The 25304-nt window shown below is 36.5% G+C and overlaps 1 protein-coding gene across 1 annotated transcript in view; it reads left to right on the top strand.

Moving 5' to 3' along the window:
* The window catches only part of LOC131506707 (A disintegrin and metallopeptidase domain 3-like), a 113510-nt gene that overhangs the window by 55983 nt on the left and 32223 nt on the right, over nucleotides 1-25304 (top strand). Inside the window, 2 exon segments of the mRNA XM_058720593.1 lie at nucleotides 4994-5180; nucleotides 24087-24185. Of these exon segments, the coding sequence (XP_058576576.1) occupies nucleotides 4994-5180; nucleotides 24087-24185 (286 nt within the window).

Below are 25304 nucleotides of genomic sequence, written 5' to 3' on the forward strand. Positions count from 1 at the left end.
GGGAGAAGAATGAATGAACAAGGTGAGAACATTAACAGAGATATAAAATAGAAGAAAGTACCAAATAGAAGTCACAGAACTTAAGATTATAAAACAGAACTGAAGAATACAATAACAGAACTGAAAATTCAATAGAGGGATTTAACAAGCAGACTAGATGAAGCACAAGAAAAGATCAATGAACTCACGAACAAAGTAGTAGAACTCATAGCCAGATCAACAAAAAGAAATAATTTTTGAAATGTGAAGTTAAATAAGGGGCTTACTAAACAAATCCAGCAGACCAATATTCACATTATAGGGGTCCCAGAAGGAGAGGAGTCAAAGGGACAGAAAACCAGTTAACGTTTGTCACCATTAGGAGTAACAAGTCTTTTTTTTTCTTATAATAAGAACTTTTAATATATAATCTCTTAGCAACTTTCAAATATTCAATACAGTGCCCCTTCGCTACTCTTGGTGTGTACCCTTGGTCAGTACGAGAGCTGCCACCCAAGCAGCCCCCCATCCTGCCAGACCTAGTGGGTGTTATAAGCCACCACCAGAGCCCCTCCCAAGGGCCCCACACTGGGAAGCCAGCCACTTTACCAGCATGCCTCTAAGAGTCATGGCCAGGACTCCCAGATGGGCTAAGGGCCAGCCCTAAACACCAATGTGTCTGTAGCTGAACCTCACTCATATACATGTGCACTGAGGGACAGCCCCACTCACCAGCAAGTCTGGTGGCCACCTGTCATCGACTAGCCAGAACAGGAACATGCACACAGCCCATAGAGAGTCCTGGAGCACTTGGTTTGGCAGTCCAGGTGGGTCTGCACTACTGAGCCCCACAGTACCTGCATAAAGCCACTCCTTCAAGACCAGGAGACATAACTGCTTAGTACATAGAAATAAACAGAAGGAGGCAAAATGAGGCGCTAGAGGTTGCAAATGAAAGAACAAGACAATACCTGAGAAAAGTGAAATGGATAGTCAGTCCACTAGGCAAAGTTCAAAGGAATGGTCATAAAGATGGTCACCAAACTGGAAGAGGAATGGAGGATCACAGTGAGAACTTCAACAAATACATAGAAAATATAAAAAAGAATCAATCAAGCTGAAGAATACAATAACTGAAATAAAAAAAAACACACTAGAGGAAATCAACAGCAGATTAGATGTTGCACAAGAATGGATAAGCAGTCTGGAAGATTGGATAATGGAAAGCACCTGATCAGAGAAGCAGAAAGAAAAAAATAATTTTAAAAATTGAAGTTATTTTAAGGAACCTCTAGGGTAACATCAGCCATACTAGCACTTATAGGTACCCTCAGAAGTAGAAGAGGGGCACCTGGGTGGCTCAGTCAGTTAAGCGTCTGACTTCGGCTCAGGTCATGATCTCATGGCTTGTGAGTTCGAGCCTTGCATTAGTCTCTGTTCTGACAGCTCAGAGCCTGGAGCCCACTTGGGATTCTGTGTCTCCCTCTCTCTCTCTGCCCCTCCCCCACTCATGCTCTGTCTCTCTCCCTCCTTCAAAATAAAATAAACATTAAATAAAAAGAAGTAGAAGAGAAGAAAAGGATCAGAAAATACATCTGAAGAAATAATGTCTGAAAATTTAACCTAATCTGGTGAAGGAGACAGATATCCAAGTCCAGGCAACAAGAGTCTCAAATAATATGGACCCAAAGAGAGCAATACCCATTATAATCATAGTGCCAACATATAAAGATAAACTGAGAATCTTAAAAACAGCAAGAGAAAAACAGTTATGTATAAGGAAACCTTCCTCTGATTATCAGGGTTTTTTTTGGAAAAAACTTTGTAGTTCAAAAGGGAGTGGCATGATATATTCACAGTAATGAAAGGAATATTTATAATAAAAAATACGGTACCTATCAAGATTATCACTTGAGTTAAAGGAGAGATGAGGAGTTCCTCAGGCAAGCAAAACTAAAGGAGTTCATCAACACCAAACAGATATCACAAGAAATGTTAAAAGGATTCTTTCAGTGGAAAAAGAAGAGGCCTTAACTAGAAATGAAACTGTGAATGAAAGCAGTGTCACTCAAGGTAAACATATAGTAAAGGCAGGAAGTCAGCCACCCATGTATTTGGTATGAGTGTTAAAAGACAAATATAGACAGTCATCTAGACCTATAATAATTAGTCAAGTTATATACAAAATAAAATGTAAAATATATCAAAAACAAAATGCAGGGGGAGCAAAAATGTAGTATTTTTGGAACACACTTGAACTTCAGCCCTCAGCCATCAACTTAAAATAGACTGCAATATACATAGGATGTTACATATGAATCTCAAAAGATTCACAAAAAATACCACAAAAAAATACCAATAATAGATACACAAAAAATAAAGAGAAAGGAACACAAATACAACACTAAGTCACCAAATACCAACAGAAGACAGAAGAAGGAAACAGAACTACAAAAACAATAAGAAACAATATAATGGCAATAAGTACATATCTATCAATAAAATATCTAAATGGACTAAATTCTCCAGTCAAAAGGTATACAGTAATTAAATGGACAAATAAAAACAAGATTTACATATATACTACCTACAGTAGGCTCAATGCAGATCCAAAGACACATGGAGTGAAAGGGAAGGGATGGACAAAGATATCCCATGCAGATGGAAATTAAAAGAAAGTTGGGGTAGCCATACTTCTCTCAGACAAAATAGACTTTAAAATAAAGACTGTAATAGACAAAACAGTCATCACATGATGATAAAGGGATCAATCGAACAAGATGATGTAATACTTGTAAATAGCTATGCACTTAACATAGAAGCACTTAAATACATAAATATTAGCATACATAATGGGAGAAATTGACAGTAATACAATAATAGTAGGAGCCTTTAACACCCCACTTATATCAGTGGACAGATCATCCAGACAGCAAAACATTGGCCATAAATGATTCATTAAGCAGATGAACTTAATAGATATATACAGAGCTTTCCATCCAAAATTGGCAGAGTGCACATTCTTTTCAAGTACATATAGGACATTCTCCAGGATAGATGATGTTAGGCTACAAAATAAGTCTCAATAAATTTAAGATGATTTAAATTATATCAAGCATCTTTTTCAACCACAACAGTATGAAACTAGAAATCAATTGCAAATCAAGTCTAAAGTTAGTAGAAGGAAGTAAATAATAAAGATGAGTGAAAAAATGAAATATGCTTAAAAAACAATAGAAAAGACAGGGGCTCCTGGGTCGCTCAGTTTATTAACCATCCAACTGTTGATTTCTGCTCAGATCATGATCTCATGGTTCATGGGATCAAACCTTGCACTGGGCTCTGTGCTGATGAGGAACCTGATTGGGATTCTCTCTCTCCCTCTCTCTCTGCCCCATCCCTGGCTCATGCTCTATCTCTCTGAAAAACAAAAAATTAAAAAAAAAAAACATTAGAAAAGAAAAAGGAAACTAAGAACAATTTATTTGAAATAATAAACAAAATTAACAAGCATTTAGCCAGACTTTTCAATAAAAGAAGGGAGAGGGCACCTGGGTGGCTCAGTTGGTTGAGTGTCCCAATTCAGCTCAGGTCATGATCTCATGGTTCCCGAGTTGGAGCCCTACATTGGGCTCACTGGTGTCAACCTGTCAGCGCAGAGTCTGCTTCCATCCTCTCTGCCTCTCCCCCCACTTGTGCTCTCTAAAAAATATTAAAAAGAGAGAGAGAGAGGACCCAAATAAACCACAAATGAAAGAGAAGTTACAACTGATACTAAAACTGATATTAAAATTGCCATTTTAAACAGTTTCTCTTTTTTTTAAATTTTTTAAAAAATATTTACTTATTTTTGAGAGAGAGGGTGTGAGCAGGGGAGGAGCAGAGAGGGGAAGACACAGAATTCAAAGCAGGCTCCAGGCTCTGAGCTCTCCAGCACAGAGCCTGACCTGGGGCCTGAACTCACGAACTATGAGATCATGACCTGAGTCCAAGGCAGATGCTTAACTGACTGAGCCACCTAGGCACTGAAATTGAGGGAAATTTTAGCAAATAATCAGCCTATAATCATAAACCCTTTCAAGGTTATGAAATTCAACAACAAATGTGGATAACAAATGTAGATATGGAGAAATAAATGCAATGGTTGATTCTGAACTGGATCCTTTTGCTATAAAGTACCAATATTGTGAAGAAGGAGAAATTTGAATGGAATCTGAGGATTAGGTAATAGTAATGTACCACTATTTCCTGATTTTGAAGGGTCTGCTTAAGGAGAATTCATTTCTATACAAGAATTATACATTAAAATACTTAGAGTTATTAACATTGTTTTTGGCAGTTAACTGTTTTCAGGAAACAAAATTTATTCTTTGAACTGTATTGTATTATTTATGTAAGATTTAGATTATTACAAAATTAAAGTCCATTAAGTAGTACACTTAGAAATGTACAAATATAAAATAAAAAAGAATCTAGGGCTTGTAGATTTTATATACTTAATGTTGATATATTTTAATTGATTGATTTTGATACCAAAGAATAAATAACCTTGTTTTTCATTAGCATAATCAACCATTTTTTATTCCTTCAGTTTACATAAATTTCCTAGTACATTTCATTTTTATAAGTAATTATGACTTACGTTGACAATAAAAGTAAAAATAAGATATTCTTAAAGAGAGCTTTTTGTGTGTGAAGCACTGTAAAGTGTTTTAATATATTTGAACTCGTCATTTTAACTTCCTTTATGTGGTAGATGTCTATTATAAGGAATTATAATAAAAATGGGCTCACTGCTTTTATTTTCGGTTTGTATTAAAAATAAAAGCACATGAAACCAATATGACACTGTATGTTAAGTAACTGGTATTTAAATAAAAACTTAAGGAAAATAGTATTTTCCCCTCCTTGGCTCTCCAGTAAGTGAAATGTAGAATTCATAGTACTCTGTTGAAGAGGGTTTCTTTAAAACTGACTTTATTCCATTTGTCTGAAGAATATAATTTATTTTTAGACATTCCCATGGTGTGAAGTTTTTTAGCAGTTGCAGCATGAATGAATTTAACCATATGGTTTCACAGCCTGAATTTGGATGTCTTCAGAATCAAATAGTTTCAGAAGTGTCTTACCAAGATAAAAATACACTCTGTGGCAATGGTATTTTGGAACCGCCTGAGGAATGTGATTGTGGTCGTTCACAGGTTAGTGATAGACATTAATTGCTTATCTAAAGATTTTTCTTTGGGGGAGCCTGGGTGGCTCAGTCGGTTATGCACCTAACTGGCTCTGGGTCATGGTTTTGTGTTTCGTGGGTTCGGGCCATGTTGGGCTCTGTGCTGGCAGCTCTCTGAGCCTGGAGCCTGCTTCGGATTCTGTGTCTTGCTGTCTCCCTCTTCCCCTCCCCTGATCGTGCTGTCTGTCTGTCTCTCTCTCTCTCTCTCTCTCTCTCTCTCTCTCAAAAATAAATAAACATTAATTTTTTTAAATAAAGATTTTTCTTTGTGTTTCTTGTGTAGACTTATAGATGTGATATAAAAAGGAAAGATTTTTTTTTTTTCTCAAAAGCTCCACCATTTATCAGATATCTAAGGGAGATATGGGGCATGTGATAACTGACTCATCTTGAATTTAAAGCATTTGAAGAGTTTAAGTAGCAGGTAAGTGTAGCGTGGATTAAAGAGGTAGATTTTCAGGGTGCCTGGATGGCTAAATTGGTTAAACTGCCAACTTTGGCTCAGGTCATGAAATTCGCACAGTCGGTGGATTCGACCCCGGCATTGGACTCTGTGCTGACAGCTAGAGCCTAGAGCCTGCTTTGGATTCTGTGTCTCTGTCTCTCTCTGCGCCTCCCTGCTCACACTCTGTCTCTCTCTCAAAAATAAATAAACATTAAAAAAATTAAAAAAAAAAAAACAGAGGAGGTAGAGTTTCTTCATTGTGTAACCATTAATGGTAATATCTACCTTTCTGTATCACAAACAATGTTAACATCAGTTCTATAATTATCACCTCAATCATCTCTCCTGAATTCCTCCAAAGTGACTGCATTGGTTCACTAAGTTATTAAATGTGTGTTGTTGTTTACCTCCTCATCTCCTAATTGCTGTTCCTGCATTTGTGAGATCTTCATTTATTTTAACTTTTGACTTCACAGAATTTAATTAATAATGTCTTGATGTGTTGTTCTATTTAGCTTTTTGCTATTTTTTTTTTAGTTGTGCTTGGTAAGATAAGTAATCATTGAATTTTGTTGTGACTGCTTTCATATACTTATAAATGGAGATAATTTTGAATATTTCACATTTGCTTGAGAAGATGTAAACTAACGGGAACAAAATTCTGTATACTTGATTGCATTATAATTTTTAAGTGAATGACTCACATCTGTATTTTTATTGGTTTTGTTTGCCTGAATTCTCAGTACTTAAGAAATAATGTTGGTACCTTCAACTATAGAGTTGGATTTGCCTAATTCTCACTATAATTTACTTAATTCATGCTTTATATATTTGGTAGCTTTTTACATGGTGCAAACATATTTACAATTTTTATATCTTCCTAGAAATTTAACATTTTGCCTTTAAATAAATACTGAATCTGTTTATCTCTCATGTTTCTTTTGGTTTTAAAGTCTATCTGGTCTGGCATACATCTGTATCTGTACATATAATAACTTTCTTTAATTGGTATTTCCCTGATAATTTTCTATTTACATTTAGTTTTTCTGTACTATTAAGTTCAATATCTATGTTTGGTTTTAATTTATTGTTCACTCTGTCTTTGATTTATAAGATTATCCCCTTAAACATGATTATTACTTTTTGAATATTCTTTTAATTAACTAAAGTCCATAATTTGTTCATATTTCCTTTGTTTTTACCTAATGGCATCTTTCTGTCCCAGAATCTCCTCCAGGATACCTCACTACATGTAGCTATTATTACTTCTTACATATTATTTATAACTTTACTTGTCTCAAAATGTTTATGTTTTCTGTGTTCACTTTGCCACATTTGTTTTCCAATTGAATTTTTTTTTTTATTTCTTTTGGTCTATGTGTTTTGTTTTTCTTTCTTCCACTATTTCTTCTAGTGATTCAGTGGATATGTATTTTAAATTTCCCTTTAGTGATTATATTTGCATTTTTAACCATATATATGTAATGTTTAACCATATCTAGACCACATTACCCCAAAATAACAGGATTTACAACTGTTAGAAAAAGCTCACTGACCCAGTCAAAAGAGGGACACTGGAAACTCGGAGCACAGTGAGGCGAGGCTTTAATCAATGTTCTTGCAAGAGCGGGTGTCTGATGGACAGGCACACTGAGAGCAGTTACAGCAGACAATTTATCTGCTAGCATGCATGTCCCTCCCCTGGCTCCTCATTGGCTGAGTACTACAGAGATTACAGCCTTACCTGGATGTCCCTATGCCCATGTAAGGCAAAAAGTAGTCTGATTGGAACAAATGTACATTCCCTGAGGTGATAGAGACTTTCCATCTCTCCTTTGTTCTTTAGTGCATGCTCATTGCAAAGTCTGAAAAGAAATAAGCCAGCGAAATGGAGAATGGAAGAACCAGGAAGTGAGGTGTCTGAAGTTTTGGGACTCCATTATGGTGTGTGTGTGTGTGTGTGTGTGTGTGTGTGTGTGTGTGTGTCGGGGGAGGGGAGGGGGTTCATATATATTTCTAATAGGTTAAACCTACTGTTAACTAGTCAGCACAGCTTGTATTTGGTATTTCTGAAAATGAATCATCTCACTTCTCACAACAACCCAATAACTTACATGACATTTTTACAAAATATTTAATTTGTCATCTTTATTACTCCAGAGATTGTATTCAGAAAACAGTTGCTTTATTTCCCCTACCAGTCCTTTTATTTATTAAGGGTTTTTTTGCATGTGAAAGTTTCTTTCTGAAATAATGTCCTTTTGAATTATATCCTATTCCTTAAAATATACTTTAGGACTGTTCTCTTGATAGGAAAATTCACTGCCCACTTTTGTTTATCAAAAAAAATTATGTCATACTCACCATTTCATTGTAATATATAATACACATGAAATATGAATGAAGGGTATAACAAACAGATACTTAACACACACCTGAATAATTTGCATTCAGTTCAAAACAAATCTTACCTCTGCCAAAGGAGTTCTTTGTATGTCTCTTCCCAATCAGATGCCCCTTCCTTCCAATCATCATTTACAATTTCACTGCTTTACTACTCTTCAACACAGTTTTTCTTCTATTTTTGCATCCTTACACAATATACTTTGGTTGACTGTTTTCTACCTTTACATAGCAACCATGTGGCTTATATCATTTTGTCACTTGGCCTTTTACTCAATATTACACTTGCAAAGTTCATCTGTTTTTGAATGTAGCTTAGTCCAATTGTTTTCATTGCTTTTAGTATTTTATTAATATTATAGTTTGTTCTATGTCAATGAAAATGTAAGTTTATTTGAATTTTTTACTATTAAGATTCATGCAGTTGTGTCTTTCCTGGCACATGTCTTCTGCTGCACATGTACCTGCATTGTTCTAGGCTATGCATCAGTAGGTGAATGTGCTATGTCCTGAGCTATTTATATGTATATTTCTTTGAATTGAGAGTATCTGACTTTGGGTTTTATTCTTGAGTGGTCTGTGCATATCTTTCATACAGTTTTTGGTTATTTCATCAGCATTCACTTCTGTAAATTATCAGCAATTTATCATCAATGTGAGAAGGCTCAGAGGTACACTGTTTCTCCAGTAAACTACATTTTCTGGGCATGAGATGAGTCTTGTTGGCAAGACCCCATGATCAAGTGGTTCAGGTGAAGCAGTAGGTGGGCTGGTGATATCTGTTTCTTATGGGTGAACAGCTTCCTGTCTGTGGAGTTTACCAGTGTCAGGGGCCCGTCTGTTTATAGTGGAACTTTTGGGGATTTTCCCACCCAATCAGATTGTATTGTTGTTACATTGGATTATTTCATGAAGAACTTTTAATGAGAATATCAGAATCATACATTTTCTTTACATAACTATGGGATAAAGTTCTTTGGTTCCAACGTGCCAGTGAATATCAAAGGAAATTCAGGGCCAGTGGATGATATCAGCTGTGTACTGGTCTGAGATGCCTGCAATTGCATGGGGCCCTAATCAGACATAGTGCTCAAGGGCTCTTCTCCCCTAACCCCCATTATCCTGGATAGCCTTCAGTGATCTTGTTGCTGAACTCCACCTACCCCAACGAAACTTAGCTGCTTTTTTTGGTGACTTATATACTAGCATATCAAGAATATTATTTGGGGGGAGCCTGGGTGGCTCAGTTGGTTAAGGGTCCGACTTCAGCTCAGGTCATGATCTCACAGTTCGTGGGCTCAAGCCCCACGTCAGGCTCTGTGCTGAGAGCTCAGAGCCTGGAGCCTTCCTCGGTTTCTGTGTTTCCCTCTCTCTTTCTACCCCTCTCCCACTTGTGCTCTCTCTATCTCTTAAAAATAAAGAAATGTTAAAAAATTTTAAAAAAGAATATTATTTGGATTATAAAGGCTATCTGTAGTCATATATGTTTAAATATTAAATATCATGCAGCACACACACAAAATAGTTTTTCAGTGTAGGCCACATAAAAATGTTATCATTGTGGCAGAATGTCTGCATACTTGATAGTATTTCACATTTTACAAGAATTAATATAATCCAGAGAAGGCCCATCACTGTGGGAACCCAGAGCAGTAAAGCTGTGATCTCTAAGCATTGTCTGATGAAATTAAAATGAATTTGGTCCCACAATAGTATAAAAAGTATTAGTTATACCCATTACTATATGCCAAAGGTCATTCATGGAAAAATATTTTAATTACGGTTAATTTGTTGTTCACTCTGGGAACAATGGTGTTTACTTCTTGTTTATCTTAGTAGTATAATGCAAGCTTCTAATTATCCATGACTTCCCCCAGTCCCAGACAGTACTTCTTTATTTTTCCCTTGTATGCAACATTTTACAACTTTGAAATACTTTAGGAGTATAGGTCGTTCTTAGTTGATCCAATCATTACAGAAACTATGAATGTGTGTCATATCTGAGAACCAAGAAAAAAGTTATCAAGTGATAAAAACTAATGCAAGAACAAAAATACATAAAAGGCATAAAAAAACCAATAGTCAGGTTAGTTCCAGTCTTTAATAAGCACAAACATACATTTGCAGAATGTATGTTTTACCTGTGCATAGTTTCAATCTATTTAAAAAATAAGTTATGATTTTTTAAAATATAGTAATAGATTTACAACAAAATCCAACAGATACTGCAGTGAGTTCTATATACCCACCCCACCCTCTACCCCAATTCCAGCATACAGTTTTTCTATTATAAGCATCTTATTCTTGTACATTTCTTATAGTGGATCAGCCAGTATTTATACACTATAACTAACTAAATTCAATAGTCTACATTAAGGTTCACTTTTTGTGTTAGACAATTCTGAGGATTTTGATAAAATTTATAATGACCTGTATTCGCTATTATAGATCACACAGAATAGTTTCACCACGGTAAAAACTCCCCTGTGCTTCACTTATGCTATCCTCTTTCCCTTCTCCTTAACTTTTTTTTCTCTGATCCATTTTGAGTTGATTTTTGCAGAAAAGATAAAAGTCTATATGTCAATTATTATTTTTTTTTTTTGCATATCCACATTTAGTTACTCCAGCAACATCTACAAAAGATCATTCCCTATTCAATTGCCTTTGTTCTGCTTTTTTTTTTTTTCTTTAGTTACGGTGGGAGTGATACTTCCAGCCTCTTTACATGTCACAGCTGAAACCAGAAATCCCTGAATTGCTCCTGTCTCTTTTTCACAGGTTAACACCTTTAGATTTGGAATGCTCCCTTTGTTTTGGGAGTTATTGGCTTTCAGACCCTGCTGATAAACTTCTCTGTCCTCTTTGGAGCCTCCAGCTGCCAGCTTTCCACCTCTCCTCTCCATGGTCTAATCCCCTCCTTAGGGAGGAATGTTTCCTAAGGTAACCAGTTGGAACCATCACTTCCATGAAACATGTGGAGTCAGCAATTGCATGGCCTTAGAGTGTGTGCCTTCTAAAAATTTGTAGTCCTAGGTGGCTTGCCTGCTCTACCCTAGTGCCACCCTTGATAACCATAATCCATCATTTCCCAGTGATTCTTTTCTGCTGGTGTTCCTGCCCTTAGTATCCTGCCATATTGAATTGGGGTCACCTCCGTGATGATTAGGATCTATGGAAATGATGGTATGGATAAGCCAGAAAGAATAGTTGTAGCAACTGCATTTTGTAACATATAGAGCAGACACATGGAAATGTTCACGTGTATGCCTCAAAATATATTTGGAATTTTTTCGGCAGTTTGTTTATATGTGCAATGCACCTGTAATTTTGCCTTACATGGTAAAAGGGTCTTTGAAGATATGATCAAGTTAGGGACTTTGAGAGTGTTAGGTATTCTATATTATCTGAGCAGGTCCAATGTAATAATGACAGGGGGCAGGTCAGAGTCAGAGGACACGTGAAAATGATATTTGGAGATGTACTGTGATTTTGAAGATGAAGATTCCATTAACCAAAGAATGCAGGTGGCCTCTAGAAGCTGTAAAAGGTAGGGAAATGGATTTTCTCAAGAGTTCCCAAGGAATGCACAGCTTTCAACATTTCAATTTTAGTCCAGGTAAGACACCTTTTGGACTTTCGACTTCCAGAACTATAAAATAATGCATGTATTATTTAAGCCATTAAGTATGGTAAATTTTTTTGATAGGAGAAATAGGAAATGAGTACAAAAGTAAACCAATTATGTATTTCTTTTGATAGGCAAACCTTTGAATATGTTTAACCATTTGCTGCCAAGCAGCCTGCAGTTTTCTGAAGAGAAAAATAATTTGGCTATATTAGCAAGCCTAGATCCAATACATTGGCCTATTTTGGGAGAAATCATTGTTGCCAAGACATTTGTAGGAATCTCAGCAGCATTTTGCTAATGTGAGGTTGGGGTCCAGTTGTTAGGAAACTGAAAGGCAGGATTATTAATGTAAGAGAAACATAAATGCCAGAAGGGACATGTAGGAGGTAATCTTAGAATATCTAAAGTATTTAAAGAAATAGCTAATAGAGGGCACCTGGCTGGCTCAGTTGGTGGAATGTGACTCTTGATTACAGGGTTGTGAGTTCAAGCCCCAGGTTGGGTATAGAGATTACTTAAAAATAAAATCTTTAAAAAAGAAACTAACAAGAAACTGCTTAAAAAAACCAGGTAATGGTTTTCAAGAAGGTCAGTGAATTGATAGATCTAGCAATCAGAGTAGTAGCTATGGGCCTCAGGAGAGTACACAAGAAAGTTTTGTTTTCCCTTAGGTAGTAAATGCAGATCTCTAGAGTTAATAAAATGTAGCTGGCTAAGAGGAACCATATCAGTGCTCAAAAGTTTATCTGGGCAGAAGCTGTCTACCTCTACAGTTAACAAGTCTCAGCTTATGGTTTCCTAATAGAATGGGTATCCAACCTTTAGGTTAAAGGAATTGGTGATAGTCTGGGACAAGATCATCAAAGCATTCTGAATTGGCAAGGCCAGGTCATGTGTCTTGTGAGTGAGAGCCAAGAGTTTAATTGACTTTCCTCCCACCCTTGACCTCTGAGACTAAGATGTTTCTTCTCTACCTGTTGGGGTTGTTCTCTTATTCCATGGCCAGGTGATCAGTATGACTAGTGTCTGCAACACCACTTTACCCTTTTCCCATCCTTACCATAGCAAACCAAACCATTTGGCTACGTTCATCTTTAGCTAGTTCAGCAGTTTATTTCTTATATATCTTTGCCATCTTAGAACATCTCGCATCCACTGATACATGAACCATAGCAGGATCACCTTGGGAGTTTTGACCTCGTGGCAATGATCATTTTTATTCATTATCACCTTGATTCTGTGAAGAAATATGGCAGTAAAAAGGGGACCGTGTTAGTGCCTACCACTCCTTGACTCTTATTTGCTACCTTCTTGTCTCGGTAGCCTCGTGTGTTGGGGGTAGACACAGAGGGAATAAAAGAAAAATACGACGTTTAATTATGTGTTTTGGTTATTTTATAGTCAGTTTGGACTTCCTCTCCATCTGTCCCCTTCAAGGAAATTACCGTATTTAAAGCCTCTACTGCCTGTCTTGAGTGTGTGTTCCACTAGGAGCTAACTCTTGGTTGTGCACTTACCTTTTCAAATTTCTCCTTTAAGAATACATTTTGGGGGTGCCTGAGAGGCTCAGTCAGCTAATCATCCAACTCTTGATTTTGACTCAGGTCATGATATCACGGTTCATGAGACTGAGCCCCACATCAGGCTGTGTACTGACAGCATGGAGCCTGCTTGAGATTCTCTCTCCCTCTCTCTCTCTGCCCCTTGTGCTGTCTCTGTGTGTCTCCCAACAACAGACCATCAAATTCCTCATCAGACTTTCTATGGCCTAACATCCAGATCTACATGGCCATGAACTATTGGTTGTCTTATTTTTTTGCCCTTGGCTTGCAGGGAATTTTGTCTATCTTTTGCCATAGTGTTTACTTGGGGTACTTTATATCCCAGTTACTGAATAGTTTTTTAGAGATTATTCCTGGGACAGAAGAGGCAATTCAGTTGTCTCTGAACTGATTATTTGATTTGCTTGCCTATTTCATCATCTGGGCACTCTTAGTCTTTATTAGAAACCTAGGCTGGAGTCACAGTGAAGCAAAAGGAAGTGGTGGCTTGCCCCACTGGGTTTCAAGGACATCTAAATAGGAATTTATCTTGGGTAGGCCACTGTTTTATTATAGCTATACAGACTATTAAAAACATGACAACAGACCCAAAGTGGAGTCACTTTGGCTAATCCCCATGCTACCACACCAAGACTTCATTACAGTTTTGTCTTGGCTCTCACAGAAATAGAATCCTCAATCAGTCTATCAGGAATCACCTTATCAGCACAAGTTATTTGCCTGATAGACCCCTGCTATCCCCTAAAGGAACGGAAATTTGCAATAATAAACATGCTTTTCTGCCAGTATAATTACCTTGTTCCTACTCCCTTCTGCCTATAAAAGTCTTTCATTCTGTATACAAATGGAATCTCCTCAAATCTTTCTTTTGCTAGATTGAATGCTGCCCAGTTTGAATGGAGTTTTGCTAAGAATTTATCTTAAAAATTTTAATGTGCCTCAATTTATCTTTTAACAGGACCTACTGCAGTAAGCTACAATAAGTCTTTACATTCTATCCCTCCATCTTCATATCATTAACTAGAGTGGTCACTGACCAGTGGTGCTTAGAGCATGAAGTTGATTCTTAAGTGACCAAATGACTTCCTAGCCTTCAAATCTGGAAAAACCTGCCTTGATCCCTAAAGTGTTAGTCAGATGATCCTAGTTTTTAGGATTTCATTAGGCTTTTGACTAAATATATCTCTAATTCCTTCCCTCTAATACATTGTAAGAATATATCTCAGTAAATTATAGAGTGACTAACTGTTCTTGCTCACCAGGGATTTTTTTGTCTATAGTAATGGCCACCAACAAAAGAAAAGTAGTTTTATTTTCTTGATATAGTGTAGGTGAGTGAATACAACCACAATAATCTTTCCTTGGTATTACAAGACCACCAACCTCCACTGATGGAACTCATCAGGAATCTCAACAATGGTGGTCAAAGACCATTTGTACCCATTATCAATGAAGACTTCAGCAACCAAGTCAGCTCCAAACCTGGACAGATGATCCTTAGAACCCATCTGTCTTTGTATTCATAAAAGCATTGTGACTTTGTCTTTCATTTTAGCACAAGGACTTAGGATGTGTCTAGGTAGTCCTCATTATATTTGTTTATATTGTTTTCCTTCTGGTTTACTGAGTTTTGTTTTTTAATTCTACTTATGTTATATTTAATTAGATGTGGATAAAAGAAATATTAGGACATTGACATTACCACCACTGACTTGCAGGAGTCTAAGTCAATCCCATTAGTATCTGAAACTTCTAATTCTCTCACATTATTTTTTGCCCACTACTGAACTTCACATAAGTGAAATAATAGCGTATGGATCCTTTTTAATTCTAGATTTTTTGCCTATAATTTTGATATTCAACTGCATGATTAAATGTATCTGTAGTTCATTGGTATTTACTGTGGAGTAGTATTTCTTTGTATGAATATGACATAGTTTGTGGATTCATGCAATTTTTCTAATTTATTTTGAGTGGGGGGAGGGGCAACGAGAGAGGGAGAAAGATCTCAAGCAGGCTCTGCACTGTCAGTGCAGAGTCCAAAGCGGGGCTTAAATGCACAAACTGTGAGATTGTGACCCGAGCCAAAACCAAGAGTCAGACTTTCAACTGATTGAGCCACCCAGGCACCCCGATTCATGCAATTATTAATGATCTTTTAGGTTGTTTTTGTTTTTGAGTATTCTGAAAAATGCTTCTAAAGAATATTCATGTCTTTTTTAGACATAAGTTTTCACATATCTTGGGTAAATTTCTAGGAATAGAATTATTGGGTCACATGTTAATTATACTATTAAGTGTGTAAAAAGGCATCAAACTGCATTTTAAAGTTCTTACAGTATTTTACATTTCAACCATCTATGTATGAGAGTGGCAGTTGTTCCTTATTCTTACCAACTTTTGTTACTTCCAGTCTTATATTTTAGTCATTTTAAGGTGTGCTGGTATTTCATTGCAGTTTTAATTTTATCTTCCTGATGACTAATTTGTATTGGACTGTGTCTTATATGATTATGAGACATTCAAATGTCTCTCTTTTGAATGTTCACATATTTTACATATTTTAATGTTTGTTTTTTTATCATGTATAAAAATTCTTAATATAGACTACATGCAAATATTTTGCCAGATTATCTCCCCAGTATGTGGCTTGGCTCTGTATTTTGTTTCCTATCTGACCCAAAGTTGTTAAGCTTTCTCATAAGTGTTGTAGAAGTTTATTGATTTTAGCTTTTATGTATATGCCTATGATCCATTTTGAGTAATTTTTGTAAGTTAAGTATTAGGGCATATTTTTCTCTCTCTGTATATATCTAATTGCTCTAACCCCATTTATTGGGAAACGATCTTCTCTTCCCATGGAATTACCATGGTACCTTTATTGAAAAACAGTTCATCACCTACTTTGTGTTCCAAGGATCCATATATCTCCCCTTAAACTAATACCAGCTATTCTTACCCTAATTCACAAAATCAGGTAAATTGTGTCTTCATATTTTATACTTTTTTCTGAATATGGATTTGGTGATTTTAGGTTTTTGCATTTCTATGTGAAATTTGGAATCAAATTTTCCATTTTTACCACACCCCCTAAAAAATAAAAAAAACATTGCAGAAATTTTGATTGGGGTTTTTTGAATCTATACATGAATTTGTGGGGAACAGCCATATTCATGATGTGATTTTCAAACCATGAACCTGGTATATTGTTCCATTTATTTAGATGTCTCTAAATTAAAGTGTAAATATCTCATATTTCTGAATGTTATTAATTGTGTACATTTTAAAAATCTCTATTTCCAGTGCCCTTCACAGGCACATAGACATAGAATTAAATCATGGAAGTTGTTGATTCCTCCAATAACCAGCTTAGCATTACTTTGAATGACTGATTCATGTTTTGGAAAATTACTGCAAAATGTTTAAATCAAAATTGTCAAATAATCCCAGTGAACGTATGAAAAAGAGTATACTTTTGGAGTTTATTCCAGAAATAGAGAAGCATTTCAATGCTTTTCAACATATGTCAAAATTAATAAAGAGATAAAAAATTATGATATTAAGTACTGAAGAGACATTTGATAAAAGTTGGGAAAACTAGGAGTTAAAAAAGTCCTTTTGATTTCTCTAAATTATCAATTGCAAACCACAGTTACCTATTTTAAAAAGGTCTCACATTCAGTCCCATAATGGGATTCCATTTTAAAAAAGTGTTTTTTTTAAATGTTTATTTATTTTCGAAGGAGAGGGAGGGACGGAGCATGAGCAAGGGAAGAGCAGAGAGAAAGGGAGACACAGAATCTGAAGCAGGCTCCAGGCTCTGAGCTGTCAGCACAGAGTCTGATGTGGGGCTCGAACTCACAAACTGTGAGATCATGACCTGAGCTGAAGTTGGACAGTTAACCAGCTGAGCCACCCGGGTGCCCCATGGGATTCCATTTTTAAACTACAGTTCATTGAACATTTATTTGTAAGCCCAGGAAGAGTTAAGATGGTGGAGTAGTAAGAGGACCCTAGAACATAGCTAGATCAATTCCAAATCATTTTGAAGACCTAGGATATCAATCTGAGGATTAAGAGAACAATTTGCACAATTAGAGGGGGAGACGTGACAAATACAAGGGGCAGATACATGAATTGGGGAAAAGAAAAGCCACAGTGCCACAGAGGGGAGGGAGCCTTTTTTGTAGAGAGAAGACAGTGAAGGAGAAAGGGGGAGAGAGAGCAGCATGTTGGGTTCATGCAAGAAAAACACTCCTCTAAAACCATTGACCGGGAAGTCAAGAGGAACTGACTATTGTAAGTTTTTGTAAACAGTGGAGCTCAAATTCTGAGGTTTTAGAAATCCCTGCCATTCACCAGAGTGGAGATGGGCAGGCAGTGGTGCTCCTGGGGAGGAGGGCAGAGGCCTGGGAGTGGAATGTGGACAGCACTGTGTGGGGATCCCCTGGGTCACACTGGGAGAGAATGTTCTCCTTCCTGGAGTACATTTGGAAGAGGGTATATTGCATCTCCAAGGACAAAAGACATAGCGGGTACATTGAGCAGCTGTTCAACAGCAAGGGACAGAGGTGCATGCACAGGGCAGGAAAACTGGTTGCACCTTGTTGCTGTGCTTTACCATAAATTCCAGGTACCTGTGCGGTGGTGAAACTGCACAGGCGCCAAGTGCAGCACTGTGAGGCTCTCCTCTGGAGGAGGGGAGTGGGTTCACACTTCCGGATCCTTTAAGATTTGGAGTTTTGAATCCCAGCTGTGTGCCAGAGATAAAACACAGGAGAATTGTGGCACCAGGTATGAGGGCAGGGATCTGATGGAAACCTGGGACACAGGAAGGGGGATTGTTCACTTCCCTGTGAGGGCTCCCGTCTGGGGATAAGAAAGCAGGGCGACACCATCTTCCCCACTTGGACTTCAGTGAGCCACACAGTGCCCCCGGTATAGGCTGGAACCTCTTGTACCAAACCCTGTATCCTGCACCCTGCACCCTGCAGGGGAATCTTTACTAAGGAAGATCTGACTGTGACCCAAAGCAGGGCCTCTCCCCTAGAGGAACAACACAGGGACCCTTATGCAGCAAGACTACTTACTGATCATAGAGTGCTCCAAAGCATCAGATTCAGTTTTGCTGGAAATATGACTAAGCTTGCTTCTTTTCTTTTTCTGTGTTTTCTTTTGCAATCAGTCTTATAGTTTTTGGTTCATTCGTTTATTTTCATCTCCTTTTCTTCCTTTCTTTCGTTCTTTCTCTCTCTTTTTTTTTGGAATCAGGTTTATAGTTCTTTTTTATCATTTTTTTTTGGCTCTTTTTCCTTTTCTCTCTCTCTCTCTCTCTCTCTCTCTCTCTCTCTCTCTCTGGAAGGGGGAAACAGGCTTTTTTAAAATTAGGCTTATTTTGGGGCGCCTGGGTGGTGGCTCAGTCAGTTGAGCAACCGACTTCAGCTCAGGTCATGATCTTGCAGTTCGTGCGTTCAAGCCCCTCGTCGGGCTCTGTGCTGATGCCTCCGAGCCTGGAGCTTGCCTTGGATTCTGTGTCTCCCTTTCTCTGCCCCTTCCCTGCTCATGCTCTGTCTTTCTCTGTCTCTCAAAAATGAATAAAGTTAAAAACCTTAAAACAAAAAATTAGGCTTATTTTACCAAACAAATCAAAGCACACCTGGGTAACGGTCCGAACGCTCCCCAGTGCAAGCAAGGAGGAACTCTGCATAGGACTGACCTGTGGGAAAGACCAGCCAAAACACAACACAGTGCACACAGCATACACCAGAAACACTTCCTGAAGCTCCAGGCCATGGACAGTGTATGACCTCTTCATATAGCATTACTCTCAGGAACAGGAAACACAAGTTCTCATAACTTGCAAAAGACAGAAACCTAGGCAAAAATGGCAAGATGGAGGAATACTCCCCAAAAGAAAGATCAAGAAGAAATCACAGCCAGGGATTTGCTCAAAACACATATAAGCAATATATATGACAAGAATTTAGAACAAAAGTCTTAAGAATACTAGCTGGTCTTGAAAAAAGCATAGAAGACACCAGAGACATCCTTGCTTCAGAGATAAAAGGCTGAAAAACTAGTCAGGCTGCAATAAAAATGCTATAAGTGGGATGCAAAACCAACTTGAGTTAATCACAACGGGGAGAAGCAGAGGAAGGAATAGGTTATATAGAAGATAAAATTATGGAAACTAATGAAGCTGAAAAGAGGAAGGGAAGAAAACATCACACATACAGGCTTAGGGAACTCAGCTATTCCATAAAGTGCAATAATATCCATATCATAGCAACCCAGAAGAAGAGTGGGAAAAGGGGGAAGGAGGTTTATTTGAACAAATTATACTGAGAAGTTTCCTAATCTGGGGAAGGAACAGGTATTCAAGTCCAAGAGGCACAGCAAACTCCCCTCAAAATCAACAAAATCAAGTCAGCACCAAGACATACCTTAGTGAAACTTGCAAAGATAGAGAATTCTGTAAACAGTTAGGGACAAAGGTCCTTAAACTACAAAGTTAGACACATAACGTTAGCAGCAGACCTGTCCACAGAAACTTGGCAGGTCAGAAGAAAGTTTCATGACATATTCAACATGCTTAATGGGAAATATTGCAGCCAAGAATACTTTATTCAGCAAGGCTCTCATTCAAAATAGAAGGAGAGATAAAGAGTTTTCAAGACAAGCAAAAACTAAAGGAGTTCGTGAACACTAAACCAGCTCCACAAGAAATATTAAATGGGACCCTTTGGGAGAGAAAGAAATACCAAAATCACCAAAAATAGAAATGAACAATCTACATGAACAGCAACTTTACAGGTATTAAATGACACTAAATTCACATCTATCAATAGTTACTCTGACTGTAAAAGAACTAAGTGCTCCATGAAAGAAATTGAAGAAGACACAAAGAAATGAAAAAATAATCTATACTCATGGATTGGAAGAACAAATATTGTTAAAATATATTTAATACCCAAAGCAGTCTACACATTCAATTGAATTCCTATCAAAATACCACCGGCATTTTTCACAGAGCTAGAAAAAACAATTCTAAAATTTGTATGGAACCACAAAAGACCCTGAATTGCCAAAGTAATGTTGAAAAAGAAAACCAAACTGGAGGCATCACAATTTTGGACTTCAAGCTACATTACAAAGCTGTAGTCATCATGACAGTATGGTACTGGCACAGAAACAGACACAAAGATCAATGGAACAGAATAGGAAACCTAGAAATGGACCAACAAATGTATAGACAATTAATCTTCAACAAAGGAAGAAAGCCTATCCAATGGATAAAAGACAGTCTCTTCAACAAATGGTGTTGGGAAAACTGTATGGTGACATGCAGAAAAATGAAATTGGACCACTTTTTTACACCATATACAAAACTAAATTCAAAATGGATGAAACACCTAAATGTGAAACAGAAAACCACTAAATCCTAGAGGAGAACACAAGTAGCAACGTCTTTGACCTTGGTGCAGCAACTTCTTACTAGACATGTCTCCAGAGGCAAGGGAAACAAAAGCAAACCTGAGCTATTGTGACTTCATCAAGGTAAAAAGCTTCTGCACAGTAAAGGAAACAACAAAACTAAAAGGCCCCATATGGAATGGGAGAAGATATTTTCAGATGACAGATAGAGGGTTAGTGTCCAAAATCTAAAACCAAATTATCAAAGTCAACACCCCAAAATACAAACTTAACACCCAAATAATCCAGTTAAAAATGAGCAGAAGGCATGAAGAGACATTTTTCCAAAGAAGGCATAAAGATGGTTATCAGACACATGGAAAGATGATCAACATCACTCATCATCAGGGAAATACAAATCAAAACCATGATGAGATATCACCTCACACCTATAAGAATGGCTAAAATAAACAACACAGGAAAACAAAAGATGTTGGTAAGGATGCAGAGAAAGGGGAACCCTCTTACAGTGTTGGTGGGAATGCAAACTGGTGCGGCCACTCTGGAAAACAGTTTTGAGGTTCTCAAAAAGTTAAAAATAGAACTACCCTAAAATCCAGCAATTGCACTACTAGGTATTTATCCAAAGGATACAAAAGTACTGATTTGAAGGGGCTCATGCATCCCTATGTTTATAGCAGCACTATCAAGAATAGCCAAATTATGGAAAGATCCCAAATGTCCATGGACTGATGAATGGATAAAGAAGATGTGGTGTATATATACACAATGTAATATTATTCAGCCATCAAGAAGAATATAATCTTGCCATTTTGAAGATGTGGATAAAATCACTGTATTATGCTAAGCAAAATAAGTCAGAGAAAGACAAATACCATATGGTTGCACTCATATATGGAATTTAAGAAACAAAACAGATGAACATGGGAATGTAAGGAAAAATAAAACATGATAAAAACTTAGAGGGAGGCAAGCCATAGAGACTTTTAACTGTAGAGAAGAAACTGAGGGTTGCTGGAGGGGAGGTCGGTGGGGAAATGTGATAAATGGGTGATAGGTATTAAAGAGGGAAGTTTTCATGATGAGCACTGGGTGTTATATGTAAGTGATGAATCACTAAAAAATCTCCTGAAACCAAAATTGCATTATATCTTAAGTAACTTGAATTTAAATAAAATCTTGGAAGAAAAACACATTTCTAAGCCCCGAATTTAGTGTAGCTTTCAATTGTAAATCGAGTATTTTCAAAACATATTCTTCACTGTAGACTCTCTTTGATTCTAGCCTTTGGAGGTTTTCCCTTTTCATGTCATTGATTTTAGGGTTTTTTACCCCTGCAATATTAATAGTTAATGTGTTCCATTTTCTGTCTTTACTAAATAATCTTGATAATATTTTATGAAAATATTTATATTATGAAGCATAATACATTTTTTTATTAATGAAACATGAAAATGTAAAAATGTCTTCTGTAAATATTAAAACATGTGTATAATAATAAAATTTTGTTTTTTTAATTTATTTTTGAGAGAGAGAGAGAGAGAGAGACAGAGACAGAGGGCAAGCGGGGGAGGGGTAGAGAGGGAGACATAGAATCTGAAGCAGGCTCCAGGCTCTGAGCTGTCAGCACAGAGCCCATTGCAGGGCTCAAACTTGTGCAAGATCATGATCTGAGCCAAAGTTGGATGCTTAAATGACTGAGCCACCCAGGCACCCCTATAATAATAAAATTTTTAAATACTCTTTAGTTATATGCAGTTAGTATAATTGAAGACATTGACATTATATATGATTTTATATAGGATAGTATATGATAATCCAGGGATTACAAAAGATCAGGAATAAATTATTATTCTATAAAAGCAACTGATAAATTGAACCTCTGTTTTGAGAAAAAGATACATCATTATAGCTTCTTTCACAATATACTATTCAAACCATTCAACATAAAAATAAATATATAATACATATAATGCAAATATTTTACAAAACCTCACATATTTACTGGGGTTAGGGTGAAAGAAAGTTTTATCTATAAATTCAAGAACCACACAAAAAAGATGATAGTTATCAGATATCATGAGTCTATCATTTCACAATATCGTATTATCAAAAAATTACCCGGAATAACCCCAAAAGTGCCAAAACCAAAATCAGGTCAATGACAAATTGTAAAACATAGTAAAGATAAATCAGTAGCCAGGGTTAAGATAATTAACGTAAAAGTGCATACAAATAAAGGAAATAAAGACAAGAATACCTTAACATAAATATACATGCAGAAATATAAAATAAACCAGAAGATGTATGTGTATGTATATATATATATATATATATATATATATATATATATAGATATAGATATATAGATATATAGATATATAGATATATAGATATATATATAATTTTCAGCATACTTGTAATAAAAATAACAAAACTCAAACAGATGTAAACACTTAGTATTTTTGCCTATCACTTTACTAATTTTTAAATATTACTAACGGTCTTGTGAAGCATTGCTCTTGCACTTAAAAGATAAGTGTATACAAAGAAGAAAATGAGTATGTTATAAACAGGCTTTAATATTTTTGTACTCTATAGCCTAATAACTTCTAGAATTAATCTTTAATATAAAATCTTAGAGCTAAAAAATAACAACAAAATTTTCATTGAAATATCCTTTAGTACAATAACCTGTTAGCTGTGCCTGGGTGGCTCTGTGGGTTGAGCATCCAACTCTTGATTTCAACTCAGGTCATGATTTGAGGGTTGTGGGATTGAGCACCATGTTGGGCTTCACACTAAGCATGAAGCCTGCTTAAGATTCTCTCTCTCTCTCTCTCTCTCTCTCTCTCTCTCTCTCTCTCTCTCTCTCTCTCTCTCAAAGTACTTTTAGATTTACAGTGTTATATTTATGAACACAAATAAGATTGACAGAAATTGCATTTGGGATGCTTAGGTGGCTCAGTTATTAAGTATACAGCTTGATTTCAGCTCAGGTCATGGTCTCATGGTTGTGAGATCAAGCCTTGGATTAGGCTCTGCATTGAGCATGAGCTCACTTGGGATTCTCTCTCTCTCTCTCTCTCTCTCTCTCTCTCTCTCTCTCTCTCTTCCCTCCTCCTTCCCTCAAATAAATAAACGTTAAAAAAAGAAATTTAATTACATTTCTAACAGTTCAGTTTCTTGAGCATAGAACCATAAATAATTTCATTCTTTTTCCTATACTGGAAATATATTAACTTTAGAAGAAGTGGTGTTAAAAATAAGTACAGAAGTAAAAATCATACTGTGATTGTAATTAACTAAGAGATATGCTATAGTATATTTTGACAATAAATGAAATGATTTCTTTAATTGAAAATTCCTATTATTTAACCTGACTGTATTTACTTTTAGCCATGCAAATTTGAAAAATGCTGTGATACTGAACACTGTACTCTGATTGAACCTGCAGAGTGTGGCACTGGGCCATGCTGTGATAAAAATACTTGTCTGGTAAGCTTTCAAAATATTACGGTACATTCTTTCATGATTTTTTTCTGTAATTGTGCATTCACTTTTTTTTTATTTTATTTTTTTACACAACTTTCAAATACTGTGTGTAACTTTAGGTACCTGATTCATACACAGTTGACTTCAGAATTCAGAAGCTATCCTTAGATTTTTTTTCAACCTTCCTTCTTATGTTTGCCTTCACTGTATTGTTTCAATCTCTACTGAATCCATCCAATTATTCAATACCAATTTCAAATTATTTGGATGCTAATGACTCCTTTTGGTCATATCTGAGGTCATACCTGAATGTAGGTCCTCATGACCGAAGAACTTATGATGAAATTAAAAATAAGCCACCCAACACAGTTCATGTACAGTGTTTGAATAAACAGACAACAATAATAATAAAAATCTCATTTTGAGAATAGCAGAAAAAGAGTCCATGTAGAATAGTCAGCAACATGTAGCATGTCTAATATTGAAGTTAGCTTTGTAGATACACCTGGATCCTGAAGTGGATTGAATCCTTGACTTTCCTTGGGAAGTTTCCCATTGAGTTTTCCTTTATAGTCACACCTGAAAGGAGACTGAGTAAGATTTGTCTTTTGGGGATTGCTTCATTGTAGCATCTCCTTTTTTGTGTCGCCTTTAGACGTCAACAACAATCATAAAAGCTGATTAATTAGAGATCTTGATTGCCAGATTTCAGATTTACAGGTTCTCCATCAATGAAATCTCTCCTAATATCATTCTACTTTGTTCTCTGTGTGTTCTTTTTCACTCTTCGTGCTAGTAATTAAAGTCACTGGTCACTTGTCTTCAAGGAGGCAAGCGTAGAGTTTCCACTATTTAGCAATAATCCTTGTTGCTCTTCCCTTCATCACAGCTCTCATCTTGTCCTTTGTCTCCAAATCAGAAGGATTAAGCAATAAGGTTTTTCTACATAGCCCATTGCCCTTTCGCTACATCCCAGAGGGAAGTTCTTTAAAAAGGGAATAATTCTTACTTTTGGTAGAGTTTTTAAAAAATTAAGGTGAAAATCATGTACGATAAAATTTACCATTTTCAGGGAAACAATTTAGTGATACTCAGTACATTCACAGTGTTATGCAACTGCCA

The sequence above is a fragment of the Neofelis nebulosa genome, chromosome 3 (genome assembly GCF_028018385.1).
Source record: "Neofelis nebulosa isolate mNeoNeb1 chromosome 3, mNeoNeb1.pri, whole genome shotgun sequence".
Lineage (NCBI taxonomy): Eukaryota > Metazoa > Chordata > Mammalia > Carnivora > Felidae > Neofelis > Neofelis nebulosa.